We start from the raw sequence: 15,841 nt of genomic DNA, 5'->3' as shown, positions 1-15,841 counted from the left end.
TGCACATGTGTTCAGTTACAAAACAGTGATTTGCTGTCCTTTCCCACATATTACAGAAAGGTTCATTTGAACTTATCATCTGTACCACTGGCATCTGGATCTGTCCTCAGAGCAAGCCCTTCTTAGGTTGAACGACATCTGTCCACATCACCCTTACATCCAATTATAGCATTTGGATGCATTGCGTCTTTTATAGTCTAGAAAAGACCGTTGAGGTGTTTTGTTTATATGTATAGGAATACGTTTTAAAATTTTGTTTGTTTTAGTATAATTAACATTCCACGTTATATTAGTTTCCGGTGTATAATACAATGATTCGATGATTCTATACATCTCTCAGTGCTCATCATGGTAAGTGTACTCTTAATCTCCTTTATTTCACCCATCTCCCCAAGCCCCCTCTGGCAACTGCCAGTGTGTTCTCTTTATTTAAAAATCTGGTTTTTTATTTGTATTTTTTTCTTTGTTCGTTTTTGTTGCTTCTATTGTTCCTTAAATTACATAGGAATAAAATCATGTAGTACTTCTTTCTGTGACTTACTCACTTAGCTTAATACCCTCGAGTTCTATCCATGTTGCAAATGGCAAGATTTAACTCTTTCTTATGACTAAGTAATATTCCTGTGTGTGTGCGTGCGTGTGCGAGCGCAGCCACATTTTCTTTATCCATTCATGTACTGATGTACTCTTGAGTTGGTTCCGTATCTTGGCTATTGTAAATAATACTATAATATGGAGGTACATGTATCTTTTCGAATTAGTGCTTTTGTTTTCTTTGGGTAAATACCTAGTAGTGGCATTACTAGATCCCATGATAACTCTTATTTTTCACTTTCTGAGGAATCTCCATATTGTTTTCCACAGTGACTGCACCAATGTGCATTCCCACCAATAGTGCCCAAAAGTTCCTTTTTCTCCACATCCTTACCAACACATTATTTTTTGTGTTTTTTATTTCAGCCATTCTGACAAATCTAAAGTGGTATCCTCACCATGGCTTGAATTTACATTTCCCAGATGATTTGTGAGTTTGAGCATTTTTTTCACGTGTCTATTGGCCATCTGTAGGTTTTCTTTGGGAAAATGTCTATTCAAGTCCTCTGCCCATTTTTTAATTGAATTATTTGGCTTTTCTGAGATTGAGGTGTAGAAGTTCTTTATATATTTTGGCTATTAACTCCTTATCAGATAATATCATTTGAAAATATCTTCTTCCACTCAGTATGTTGACTTTATGTTTTGCTGTTATTTTTTTTAAAGTATTTTCTTTTTTTTTCTTCTTTTTAAATATTTTATTTATTTATTCATGAGAGACACAGAGAGAAAGAGAGGCAGAGACACAGGCAGAGGGAGAAGCAGGCTCCTTGTGGGGAGCCCGATGCGGGACTCAATCCCAGGTCTCCAGGATCATGCCCTGGGCTGAAGGCGGCGCTAAACCTCTGAGCCACCCAGGCTGCCCTTTTGCTGACTTTTAAACGGAGGTTTGAGATCACTGAAAACTGGACGTCAAGGCAAGCATCCATAAGGATATTACAACAGGCCTGTTTCCCCATTTATCTAACACATGTATATTTTGATCACCAAAAAGAGCCTCTGTTGTTTTTCCAAGCCATCCTTATCATTTGTCATTATGTGGTCATATCCTCCAGGATAATCCTAAACCAGTCTTCGATTTTCTTGCCTTTTTTTTCCCTCTACCAATTCTGTTATCAAACAGAACTAGCACTGATTGGGGTCACTCCAGGCTAATGTAGTTTCCCTAATTAATTTTGTGGTTAAAAGTACACAAGAGACCACCTCATAATATAAAAATGCCCTGTAAGAACTTTTTCAAGAGGTGTCTGGAGACAAAGATCTTGCCTTTTATTTGGGCATTTGGGTACATTCTGGATTTTATCATTTCTTCTCCCACTGCCATTGGGTGGGAATAAACATGGTCCATCCATCTAGTATAAGATCATGCAGCCCTAGCAGGTGAACACCAGGTCTGAAGGGGTGATATGAAAGGAGGGCAATGACATAGCTGATTGAGAACCATGACCCAATGCATCATCTGCCTTCTTAGGAGGCCCTGGAGCAAGATGGTCAAGTACACAGACTCTGGGCACGGGCTTCCAGTGGGCAAATCCTGGCCCTACCATATGCTAACGGGGACCTTGGGCAAGTCACAAAAGCTTTTTGTTCCATCAGCTCCCTAATCTGTAACATGCAGATCACAGTATCTGTATCAGATGACTGTTAGCAGACCAAATAATATATTGAAGATGCTTAGCATAATACCTGCCACATAATAAGCATCACATAAATATTGCTTTCCTACTATTACTGTCACTATTACCACATATGTACATTCTCCCTCCCTCCCTCCCCTCCCCTGCCCCCTTCCTCCTCTCCTCCTCAATACACATCAATTTGTTAAGCATGATATATGAGGAAACTGAGATGGTGTGGGAGAGAGTTAACTTGTAGAGACAGACTCAGCATTTCCTTAGAAATGAATATATAATATTTTATCATTAAAGAGGGAAGAAGAAAATGTATTGACTCAACAGTGGCTAGATGGGAACTTAAGAGCTCATAGCTTTAAGCCAATCAATAATATCTGGAGTGATTAAGGATGGTTAAAGACCTCTATTTCCTGATTGTTTTAATGTTAGCACTATGTTAAAGAAACAGTAGGTCAGTTTTTGAATACATCACATTTTTCCGATGGAGAACCTCTTACATAGGTCACAAGCAGATCTGCACATTTGCAAGAAAGTGCCAGTCCCCAGAGTGAAGGAAGGGATAATCCCCAGGATCCTTTTTATTTGCCCCAAGGATTAACTCCAGAGCAAGAGGGCAGAGAAGCCAGGCCCTGGGACCAAATGGCCCACTCTAATGACAGCCTCCTCAGGCTGAGAGATGCCTCTCCACATGCTCCAGGTACTATAAACATGCCAAAGAAAGGAGCAGCCTCCGCAGGGTTCTCCCCAAAATCCCTGATAGCAGTTTGCTTGTGACTTTCCAAACACTTATTCCTAATGCTAATTTAGTCCATATGTGGTTCACCTTCCCTATTTCAAGCCCAATGCAGGGCACAGGGAAGTCAGCAATGAGAAGCAACCCATGCCCTCCAGTAGCTCACAGTCCCAGTGAGGAATCAAAGATGTAATAAACTCGGCCACAGGAGCATAGAGAAGATGCAATTCTGTGTGGGTAGAATTAGGGAGGCCCTCCTGGAGGAGGTTAAATCAGTTCAGGGTTTTGATATAAAAGGAAGAGAGAGAGGATAATGCCTTCTAGCCAAAGGCACAATGGTGGGACCTGCAAGGTTTGCGCCTGAAAACAAGAAAAATCAATTAGGACAATCTTTCCCCAAATTAGGAATCTTCTAAAGGATATCAGGAGGCTCCTCATGGCCAGAAAGCTAGAGATAGCCTTGAAAGATAAGCAGAAATTAAGGCAGTTCTGGGGAACCAAGAAGAAGGTAGTTTGGAACCTCATTCAGTAGCATCTCTTGTGGCCCAGCCACCAACCCTGTCGGTGGACACCCCACTGCACAGGTCTCTGGCCCATCCTCCCTAGATAGAAAGTCCTGGGCAGGAAGGGGCAGAAGAATTGGAGGCTGGACTCCCAAAATGAAAGCACAAAGGCCTCTCTCACATGATTATATAAAAGAAGAAAGGGAAACCAAGAGGGTGGAAGTGGAGGCTGAAGCTGGAGACAGATGCCAGGGTCGGATCATGAAAAAGTTCAATTATTAATAAGAGCAATTCATTCAGCAAATGTTCACCGTCCCTGCCTCCAAGGAGAACAGAAGCTAGCTGAGCAGCAGACTACAAGGAGGCTTACTACTTGTCAAACAAGCACTGGAGAGCCCCCATCTGCTTCTACAGCCAATGTCCACCTGGACTCGTCAGTGTGTGGACTGCTCTCTGGTTGATTATTACTTTGAGCATAATTCCTACTAATCCTCAGAAGGTCTCCAACCAGTCCATGAAGAGCTATAACATGCTGATACTCAGGGGACCATTATCACTTTCTGACTTATGCTGACAGCTTCAGAATTCACCAAGAATATTCCCTACATCAATTTATAGACAAATATCCAGGATTCCATGTTTGACATGTGGATGATATTCTTCTTCCAGATTTCAAAGATAATATACAACCACTCTGTGTTTGGTACACAAGGGAGTGCAGAAATACATATATATGAAAGCAAATTTGAGAACTTCTACTAAACAGGAGCACAGAGATATATGTACAAGAGCATTCACTGCAGTGTGATTCAAGAGTGTGTAACTGGAAAGGACTTAAATATGCAACACTATAGCAAGCTTAAATAAATCGTGAAATAGTGCAATGGAAAACTAGGAAACCTTTAGAAAGTCTGCCTTTGAAGAGTATTTAAGGACATGGGAAAATGCTTAAAATAGCATTAAATAGAAAAATATAAACTTACATAAGTTTGCATGCATAAGAACTTTTATTTTGTTCCTTATGGCTATCTCTACTGTGTATATTCTCTACAATGAGTATGAATTACTTTTGCAGTCATATATCATGCTTTTAAATAGAAATTATTTTAAAAGCTGGTTAGTTGATCACATGCCATGTATACAACCTATGTTTATCTTGGATTTGAAACCTGGATCCTCTTTCATATATAACTTGCATGAGGTTGGACCAATTACTTCATGTCTCTGGGGCTTGGTTTTCTCAAAGGAAAGAGGAGACAAGATCTTTGAACTCTTGGGATGGTAGCACATTAAGCATTTTCCTGTACATTTCATCTCCTCTAATTCTTGGTTAGAGTGAACACATATAAAAATGTCAGTTCTCTTAAAAGAAAGGGAAGGTTCCTATACTTACAGTACTCAGCTGTGAGTTCTAATGTCGAAAAGGTGATAGGATCAAGATAGAGTTATGGGACTGACCCAGTAACAGTGTCCTAGGGCTGCCATAACAAATTGCCACAAAGTAGGTGGCTTATGACAACAGAAACTTAACCTCTCAGGGATACAGGGTTGACAAGTCTGAAATCAAGGTGCTGGCAGGGAAATGTTCTCCCCAAGTTTCTAGGGCAGGAGGTTTCTGGTGTCTGCTAGTAATCTTAGGCATTCCGTGACCTGTAGATGCATGGCTCCTATCTCTGCCTTTATCTTCATGTGGCCACTTTCCTTGTGTCTCTCCTCCTCAAGCAGTCCCACTATGACCAGTGCCATCAAGGAAAATGAGCACCACAACCTGGAGATTGTCCCACAACAGGCTGATTGGTTGACATATTCCTTCCTGTCTCTGTGTGAATGCCTGTATGTGTTTTCTCTGGACTTTTCCTAACATCTGCCCCTTCCAGTCAGGTAACTAACTAGGATCTTTGCATGTCTCTGCTCTAGAAATTTGTGAAGGAGGCAGAAAAGCTGCTTCATGTCACGGGTCCCTTCTTTCCCCTCCTTGTTTGAAATCTTAAACTTAAGAGATAAGGAATTCAATAGGGCTGGACCACAAGGGTGTGCCTGTTGGGTTTAGAAAGTGAGCAGAAATTGTCTTCCACAGTGGGAAGGGTGAGGGTTGGGTCCTGTTGGTCTCATGCTGCCCTATGGCATGAGCCCCAGAAACAATGCTGAGTGATGCCCCTCGGCTGGCTGGACTCCACAAAAGGGATCCAAGCCTGGGAAGCAGCAGCAGAATTACTAGACCTAAAGGGACCATGGAAATGGGAAAGTGGGCTTCTAAGAAGAAACCACAATAGGCTGGCCTAAATGCCAAGACATCTGTAGACCCCTATGGAAGGGAGAGCCCCCAAAATAACAATTATGGCTAACTCCCTGAAGGCTCAGGGTCAGATTGAAGTTGATGTAAAGGTAGCATTTCTTACACACCTGGGTTTTCAGCCTCACAGTCAACCTTACTACATCCCAGCACTTAAATAGCCTACAAGCGTAAGAAATTGGAGGAGACCTCCATAGCCCTACTGCCTCTGGCTTTAGCTCTTTTAAAAGGACACTTACAGCCTTGCCTACTCCCTTCAACCCCCTAAAGAACCCCTCACTGGACCTTGGACTGTCTCCCCGTGTGAACATGCGGGCACTGCGCCAAGGCTGGGGAAGGCAGAGCTAGAAACCAGAAGCAGCTTCAGGAAGTTCCAGGGACCAGATCCAGGCTTGCAGAGAGGCTCTGTGGGTGTAGTCACCCCCATCCCCCTAGGACAGCCCCAGGAAGGTGAGGTCACAGCAAAGCCAGGTCTGAAGCCTGGAATGTCAGGCCAAGGGCTCTTCCCATGGAAAAGGAAGAGACAAAGACTCTGATAGTGACTGCATGCAGCACTGAATTAACTGAGCCAACAGAAGAAGTATGCAAGCCCTCAGGGCAGCAAGTACCCTAGGTATTGAAAAGCCCCTCTGGGTCTCTCAGGGACCCATGCAGACCGCCTGCTGGGTGGTGCACCTGGGTAAAGCAGCATCTAGGGTCAGGTGAGCTTGAAGGAGCAGGCAAGGTTCTAAGGAGAACTTAGACTTACAGTTGCAGAGATCCTGAGAATCAGCGAAGAGCACAGGGTAACCAGTACTGTTTAAGCCCTACTATGTGCAGACACTTCACCCTCACTCAGGCATCAATCTGTTTAACTCTCACCCTGGTTCCCATGCTAAAGAGGAGGAAACTGAGGCCCAGATTAAGGACCCAGAGTCACTGAGCTATGGCACAGGATTGGAATAAGCTGGACTGGAATCATGTTTATGATGAAAACTTTGAAAGCCAAGATCAGGATACTATGGGAAGAGCAATGAGGGAATCTTTCTTCACATAGACTGGTAAGGGACAATCTCCCGAAGAAGGAGCCTTTTGAGCTGAGGCCTAAAGAAATCAGCTAAGCAAAGAGTGGAGAAATCCATTTCAGTGAAAGGGAACAGCACGTGCAAATGTCCTGAGCCAAGAAAGAAGCTGATAGTCTTTCAATCTCCAAGGAACTGAATGGAGCCAGTGTGTCTGGGGCATTTTGAGAAGACAACAGGCTTGGAGAAGACACCAGATCATGCAGAACCTTGCAGGCTCAGTAAGGAGTTCAGATTTCAAGCCATGTGCCAGGAGAAGCCAGCAGAGAGATTAAGTGCCCAAATGACACAGTGTGATTTACCCACACTCCAGCACATAGTTTGTCACACAGAAGGTCATCAGTCAAAGGTTGTGGAACATCTGAATAAATAGACTCAAACTAGACTTCCAAAGGATGGAAACTGCTGGTTTTACAGAAGGAAAAGTAAGATTTCAGTTTTTGCCCAGGAGAAGAACAAACAATTTTGCCTAATCCAAATTCACTTTCATGCCTCTCTGCCTAAGAAGCACGCAGAGCCGCTGAAATCCACAGGCGCATCATGACAGAATAATTTCAGTGATCATTATCAAATGCCTCTATTTAGAAAAGCTCAGAAGATTGTATTAGCACAATCCAATATTTATGAAATGACACTCTGCCATAATGAGGGGCTGAGAAAATTAAGATTAGAAGCAAGAGTTATTCCTTTGGGAAGAGAGATTGGCACGGTGGGAAAAGCAATGTCACTCAGCTTCTTAGAACCTTAGTTTCCTGGTCTGTAAAATGGGAGGATTATAGGAAAGATTAAAAATGCATGGTCACAGGCAGCCCGGGTGGCTCAGCGGTTTAGCGCCGCCTTCAGCCCAGGGTGTGATCCTAGAGTCCTGGGATCGAGGCCCACGTCAGGTTCCCTGCATGGAGCCTGCTTCTCTCTCTGCCTGTGTCTCTGCCTCTCTCTCTCTCTGTCTGTCTCTCATGAATAAATAAATAAAAATCTTTTAAAAAAATAAAAATAAAAATGGTCAGTTTATAGAGGGCCTAAAGGCATTTGAAGATCATTATGATTCATTTCTTCATTTAAAAAGCACTTGAAGGGCACAAGGGTGGCTCAGTTGGTTGAGCATCTGACTTTGGCTGAGGTCATGATCCCAGAGTCCCAGCTCTGGGATCCCATGATCCCATGATCCCATCGGGCTCCTCGTTCAGTGGGGGGTCTGCTTCTCCTTCTGCCCCGCCCCCTGTTCATGCTCACTCTCACTCCCTCTCTCAAATAATCTTTAAAAAAATCTTTCAAAAATCTTTCAAAAAATCTTTAAAAAAAATAAAACTAAATAAAAAACACTTGATAGTGAAGTAAGTCAGGGAAAGACAAATATCCTATGATTTCAGATACACATGGAATCTAAAAAACAAATGAATAAACAAAAAGGAGAATTAAACCCAAAAACACAAAACTAAATTAGTGGTTGCCAAAGGGAAGGGGAGTAGGGATGGGCAAAATGGGTTAAGGGGAGTGGAGAGTACAGACGTCCAGTGGATGAAAGGCACAGCACAGGGAATATAGTCAATGGCGTTATAACAGCACCATATGGGCACAGAGGGTAGCTACAGTTACAGTGAGCACAGCATAACATAGAATCTTGTTGAATCACTATGGAGTACACCCAAAACTAATACAACATTGTGTGTCAATGATACTTCAATTTTAAAAAGAAAAAATAAATGAGCAAAAAAAGAGCAAACAAAATTTTTTACTAAAAAAATAAGTAAAATACACCTGATAAAGACTATTTGGCCATCCATTCATACAACAAAATGTTAATTTGTTCATACTATATACAATCACTGTATTAAGCCCTAAGATAACGCAATGAACAAGACTGTCACGGTCTACATGCACATGGAATTTCTCATCTGAAGGTAAAAACATACACTGAGCAAATAACATCCACAGTGACATGTCATTGAGAAAAAGTCCATGATGCAATGGGAAATATTTACAAAAAGAGCTGACCCAGGTAAGTATCTAGGATGTGCTGTCCTAAGAAAGGACTGAGATAGGAAGGGTAAGTACAAGAGTACGAGGTGGAGGAAAATGTTCCACAGAGTGGTCTTTCCTGAGACTAGGAATGTGGCAAAGCAAGTATAAGAGGAGGGAAAAAAGATGACTCAAGAGCTCAATTTTTGAGATGTTGAGTTTGGAGAGCCTCCAAGACCCCACAGGGCTTCAGGTGGGCTAAAGATTAGCAGGAAGACCATATGTGTGCATGCAAAACACATACACATACTAAAAGATCTGGATGTGTTTGGCCAACAACAAAGATGGCCAGGCAAAATGGAGCACATGGTACATTTCAGCAAAGTGCTCTGGACTCTTTGGATCCCTAATGAAATGAATGATTCTATCAACTAAACCAAGACACTCCTGAAAGTAAACTCAGAAATGTTTAAAATGATGATGGGGCAACGGGCATACAGGTTGTTCCACAGGTACCTTGAGGGGCACACGTAGTTGTTGGTGACTTTGCTCATGCCAAGTAAGTTCCTACCAGATCTGCAAAGCTCAATTTTGTACCATAGCACAGATTTATTTTATCTAGGTCTGGTGTCTACACTCACAAAAAACTTAAACGACAATTTACACCTTTGATTGGAAGTACATAGAATCATCCACTAGCCTCCTGCTCTGGAGCCGAACTCACAGTCACTAAGACCACACAGGTTACACCTTTACCTGGACATCTTGGAGCACCACTTCCTGTCTCCAGCTTAGTGGCATCCTGGTAAACATCCCCAGAGGATGCCAAAAAGATGTGCCAATTGGGCAGTGGGTGGTGTAGGTCTAGAGTTCATACAAGATGTCTGATGGCAACTGAAGGCATAGGAGTGGTGGAGGTCATCCATAATGTGATGGTTAATTTTGTGTGTCAACTTGCCTGGGCTATAAGATGTCCAAAGAGCTGCTAAACATTATTTCTGGGAGTATCTATGAGGGTATTTCCAGAATAGATTAGCATTTAAATTGGCAAACTGAGTAAGGCAGACAGCCCTCCCCAAGGTAGGAGGCATCATCCATTTGTGGGCTCAAACAGAACAAAAAGGAAGAGTGAATTCATTCTCTCTACTTGAGTTACAGGCATCCATCTTCTCCTGCCCTCAAATATCAGTGTTCCTGGTTCTTGAGATTTCAAACTCAGATCAGAGTTTATACCATCAGCCCCGGATCCCACCACTGGTTTTCCAGCTTGCACACAACAGATCATGGGACTTCTCAGCCTCCATACAGTGTGAGCCAATTCCTGTACTAAATCTCCTTTTAAATGTATCTCTGTATATATATCCCATTGATTCTGTGTCTCTGGAGAACCTAATACACATGGAGACAGTATAGAACAAGCCTAAGATCTCCCATATTTAGAGGCCAGAGTGAGGAAGAGTACCAGAAGGTGCTGGTGAAGAAAAAAAAAAAAAGACAAGATAATACGTAGGTTAGAGGGAGCCCTTGAGTGGGGAGGAACTACAGGCATGATGTTCCCTCTCCAACAACCAAATGTCTTTACTCCTGTACTTGAGATCACATATCCAAAGAGGTGATCCTAATGTTCCCATAGTTATAACTCTTCCTGCCGTATGTCCCCAGAAAAGCCTTTTCACAATTCAACACACCTAGGCATACCCCACCCTAAATGTATTCTGAGTGCCCCTCTTCCGGGGGACCTCCCCTAGAATAAATCAGGTGTCACTCTCATATGCCTGGACAAGCAGCTATTCATCAAGAAAGTATAGTAGCCCTTTAGGCCCACTGGTTAAGGATAAGTTGGGCATTCAGGGAGTCAGGACATTAACTCTAAGAGTAATATTCTGACTGTGTCAGTTTCCCTAGATATATAAAAGCTATGTCTATGTGTCCTGGAAGAAAAGGAATGACCTCATTCTTCAGAACTTCTTTCCCACAAAACCCAACTACTCTCAGGTTCTCAAGCAAAACCCAGGGATGCCCTAACCTGCAGCTAAATCTAGACCCTTAAAGCTACAAGAAATGTTAAAAGTTCCTGAGTTCAGGTGACAAGTGATTTCTACTACATACCTTAAGAATTCACTCAGCCTTGGTTTGAATACCTCTAGGGATGAGGAACTTACTACCAGTGAAACTGTCTACTGCCCTCTCAGCTCAATCCGTAAGAAAGTCTGTCCCCACAAGTCATCCCAAAGGGGGGTCATCCTCATCACAGCCTCAAGTGCAGGGGATCATGTACCTGTGGGCACTGCTGGGTCCAGCATTGGTTTCTCCCACGTGTTAATCTGCTCCCAGGTAAACCCATTGGTCCCGAGGGCCACGCTATAGCCACAGTTGCTATAGTGCTCATCAAAGGAACAGCCACCTGCAGACAAAAGAGATATGGGTAAATACATTGTTGCATCTGAGGCTTGGCTCGTTACCCCTGTCTCATCCGCTCTTCATTTACAGCTTCGAATGTTAAACTCTGGAGAAGATTAAGAAGGAAAAAAATGGCAAGCAAATTGGATTTTTATATTTGCTTTGGTGCTCTCAGGAAAGGTGCTGGCATCTGTAGGCCCCCTTATTTAAAAAAGTTAATAAGGCTAGTTTCATTGATTTCAATCTTCCTTCCTGAGAAAGTAAACAGCAACGTTTCATTCTAAGTAGGAAAAATGAATGCCAGGGCATGCCTCTGTGATCACTTCCTGCCACAGGGAGAGATGCGGGAGGCAGCAGAGAGAGCACCGGCTCCAGAGCCCAGACAGACCAGCCACGGATCTCAGCTGGGCCAATCCAGGCCAATCCGGGCCAATCCGGGCCAGCTGCTTCCTCACCTGCATCTCAGGGTCCTCACCTGTGGCACCAGCCACAGACAGAAACGCCGTAAGAATTAAATGGAATCACATATAAAGTAACTGGCACAGAATAAATTCTCCACATTCATCCCCTTCCCTATAAGAGTGGTTTGTGAAAATTCATATTTCATGGCATAAAGATCAAATTTGTAAGGAATCAGACAATTGTGCCCCTGGAAGATAGTAAAGTTGATTTTCACAGTGTTTAAAGTCAGCCACCATTTTACACAAGTTGTATCAATTCAGTTCTGATGAGGATTTACTAGGCATATATGCCATATGCTGTAGATCCCCTCCAAGTGACACTGACAAAGATGCAGGGTACAGAACCAGGGCTCCAAGGTGCAAATTCTGGCCTATCTGGAGAAACAGGGGCCGTGACATCTTGAAGGAGGACTGATCAGGGCTCAGGAGGATCCAGCATCTCCGTGGAAGGGTATCCAGGGTAAGCTGCTGGGACACAGAGGTGGCACAGGCCAGTATTCCACAGCAGCCTCCTGACTGGTCTTCCAGACCCAGTTTCACACCCAGTCTAGCTTTGCCACTGCCCGCCATGTCTCCTTGATGCTCAGGTCTCATCACACCACCGTCTCCCTCCCTTATACACTCCTGCTTCCCGATCACCCATGTCCATGTGGTTCTGATCCACCTAAGAAGCCATCCCTTACTAGCCCCAGCCTGTATCTACAGTCTCCTCCAACATCACACCATCGTCTCCACTAGCTACCAAGGTCAAGTCCTTCTCTGTACCCCAGGCCTGGGATGTTCTCTGCTTAGTGGGGTGGAAGTTCTGTTGACCCATATAATACGGAAGACAGTCACACCACTAAAAAACCCTATGACGCCAAGGCTTTCCCCACTTTCCTTTCTTGCTGTGAATAAGAACCTGGAAGAGTTGGCCCTTACCACCCCAATCTGGAGTCTCAGCTGGACTAAGGAGGGGCTGGGCCTACTTCGCTATTGTAGGACTTTGGGCTTGAGTAAAGACTATTAAATAACTTTGCATTAAAAAGCAGGAATTTGATGTATCTTATGTGAATACCTAGGTTAAAAAGGAAAGGAGACAGAGGGGCCCAAGAAACAATGAAAAGCAGAAACCTACAGAAGATGACAGCCAGTCAGAAATTTCCTGTGATAGAAACTGGATGATACCTCGGTAGGAACTAAAATATCTAATTTCATTTATTCATCCTTCAATTCACCAAGTGTTGTTTTTTAAAGATACATTTATTTGAGAGAGTGAGTGCAAGCAAGGGGAAGGGGAGAGAGGGGGGGGGAGGGTCTCAAGCATTCTCCCCACTGAGCTCGGAGCTTGACATAGAGCTCAACATCTTGACCCCGAGATCATGACCTCAGCAGAAATCAAGAGTCAGACGCTCAACGGACTGAGCCACCCAAGTGTGCCAATTCAACACCTGTTTAACCAAGCAGTTAGTGCAGATCCAACAGAGTCTGAGGCCCAGCAGTTTACAGAAGCAGCTGCTATCACTCTTCAGCAAGACAGACCAACGGTAAACAAGGAAATGAATAAACCCGCAGGCATTTCAGCATCACGCCAGAAAGGCTGCCTTTGGGGCGGGTTAGAGGAGACTAGCAGCCTGGAGCCCAGGAAGCCCTCCCACACTTCCCGGAAACAGTTCCCTGTCCTGTGCTGTAACGTCGCCCTCCACACCCAGCTGCTCAGGGGGAGCTGGCCACACATGGCAGCCATGTGCCGCCAGTACCTGAGGGAACTGAGGGAAGAAGGGTGATGACCAGTGTGCGTGGACAGGTGTCAACGGGCAAGGATGGGAGGCCCAGGAGATGCGAGGAAAGGTTCCCTCACCCCAGAAACAGCAGAGAAGAATGACAAGGAGGGAACCAATCAAGCAGTTTCCACTAGACAGTTCTGGCACATAGTAGGGCTTCAATATCTGTCAAGCGAAGGAACCAATAATCCCAAGGGGACACCTGACACAGACAAAGCTTGGCTTCAGCACCCACAGGCACAGACTCCCCCTCACTCAACCAGTTCTTCCAGGTCTCATACTGACCCATTCTACGGAGAAAGCTCCTTCCCCACATGGCCTGACAAATCCCAAGTGATCCTCCCAAACATCTTCTTCCATCAACTTCCCGGGCCAGAAGAGGGTACGAAAGCCCCAAGACCTTTATAATTTAAAAACAGTGATGGCAGCAGATGTGTTGCTCTTTTGGAGAACCAACTTCCCCTCCCTCTATGTCTCCATGCCATCACCTGCCAGGAGCCCAGCCCAGAGAGACAAACGAATCATGTCAACACCATGGACAACAGATCCTGATGTGCTGGAACTGATATGCAAGGAGCACGTGCAGCATCTTCTAGTCCACTAGAAATCTGACTTAGCATCCTAAACTGAGATCAGTCTCCAGGGCACAAGAAGGAAAGAGTGGCCAAGACCATGCTACGTGTATGGCACACTGTTTGGGTCTTCTCTCTTGTGCACACAAGCGGAGGGGCACACAGGTGGTTCAGCTGGTTAAGTGTCCAACTCTTGATTTCAGCTCAGATCATGATCTCAGGGTCATGAGATGATCAAGCCCTCTCTCTCCCTTTCCTCCTCCATCACCTTCTCCATTAAAAAAAAAAAAAAAAAAAAAAAAAGCACTATGTCATCAAGCCACTTGCATCTGGAAAGACCATGCAGTAAACCCTAGAAACAGATAACAGACTGATATCCACCATATGCATGTTACATGAACTGCCCATAAAAATGATCTCTTACAAACAATCCTCCTCACTGCCTCTGCTGTGAGGAACTTCAAACCTATAGGTGAAGATGGGGGCATCAAAGGAAAAAAGAGGTCTAGATCACTGAGACACTCACTGGAGGTGAGCCAACCAGTCACCTGACCAGTGATATCAGCATTAACCTTTCAAGAGCAAAATAGCAACTTGTCTTATGTTGCTGACATCTTAGGGATGGACTATGACCCCAGGAGAACCTTTTGCACCCTAACAAACGTAAGAAGCAGGGATCCCTGGGTGGCGCAGCGGTTTGGCGCCTGCCTTTGGCCCAGGGCGCGATCCTGGAGACCTGGGATCGAATCCCACGTCGGGCTCCCGGTGCATGGAGCCTGCTTCTCCCTCTGCCTGTGTCTCTGCCTCTCTCTCTCTGTGACTATCCTAAGTAAATAAAAATTAAAAAAAAAAAAAAAGAAAAAAAAGAAGCACACTCTCTAGAGCATCTGCTCCAGGCCAGGCAATATACTAGACACTGACTGTGTATTTTATCTCATCTGCTTTCACTTCATGTTTGCAGCTTACTGGGGTAGGTTATCATCCCTATTCTACATACAAGGAAATTAATGCGTTGAGGGGTTAAGTGGTCTTCTCAGCTCACATGGAAGGGAGTGTTAGAGCCAAGATTAATTCTGTGGTGACCTAAATGCACAACCCAGGCTCTTTCTAATAGATCAGAGTGAGAATGTGTTCCTTAAAACCAAGGACCAAGTCTTTCACTTACAAGGGTATGAGAGAGGATCAGGCAGGCAAAGAGCTTCCAGGATGCCTGGGCCTCTCCCATTAGAACACATTCCTTTGCTTATTCTAGAAACACTTAAAGTTGTTGTTGTTGTTGTTGTTGTTGTTGTTAAGCGTGTTCTGTGTGGGGGCATGGAATCAACATACAGAATTCTTACGCTCGCGTGCGTGGCTGACTGCACGGAAAGGGAACAACATAAACATACATTTAAGGTGCAAAAATGTAAAAACCACCTTCATGGGGGTTGTGCTGAAGCTCAGAGATCCCATTCAAAAGAGGCTGTTTAACAAATCCCTAATCTACCCTCTACCAACTCTAGCACTACCACTTGCAAATCCACCACGGCTTGACGAACACGGAAGCAGGAAGTCCAGCAGGTTAGGCAAGATGGCCAATAACCACTGAGAACACAGAAAGAAAAAAAAGCAGTTTCCTACATGTTTGGCTGCTAAAAAGGAGTGAGGCATTCAGCTCTGGGTTTCTAATGGCCACTAGAAAAAGGAAAATCTATTCAAATCCTGGACACTCTGTGTTTGTTCATACAATAAAAGCCAAATTGCACAGGAAAATTTATAACCATTCCAGGTGCTCAACTCACACACAAACTTCTCCGTAGGTAAAAGAAGTCCCTTGGGGATCCCTGGGTGGCGCAGCGGTTTGGCGCCTGCCTTTGGCCCAGGGCGCG

The 15,841-nt window shown here is 44.1% G+C and overlaps 1 protein-coding gene across 3 annotated transcripts in view; it reads right to left on the bottom strand.

The window, feature by feature from the left end:
- Positions 1-15,841, bottom strand: part of PTPRT (protein tyrosine phosphatase receptor type T) — a 1,038,801-nt gene that overhangs the window by 762,165 nt on the left and 260,795 nt on the right. For all 3 annotated transcript variants that reach the window (XM_055306331.1, XM_055306315.1, XM_055306321.1), the window contains exon 2: positions 11,056-11,181. In XM_055306331.1, the coding sequence (XP_055162306.1) occupies positions 11,056-11,181 (126 nt within the window). The remainder of the gene's footprint in view (positions 1-11,055; positions 11,182-15,841) is intronic.

Source organism: Nyctereutes procyonoides, unplaced genomic scaffold, assembly GCF_905146905.1.
Source record: "Nyctereutes procyonoides isolate TBG_1078 unplaced genomic scaffold, NYPRO_anot_genome, whole genome shotgun sequence".
NCBI classification, from domain to species: domain Eukaryota; kingdom Metazoa; phylum Chordata; class Mammalia; order Carnivora; family Canidae; genus Nyctereutes; species Nyctereutes procyonoides.
This window is presented reverse-complemented; position numbering and strand designations above follow the sequence as displayed.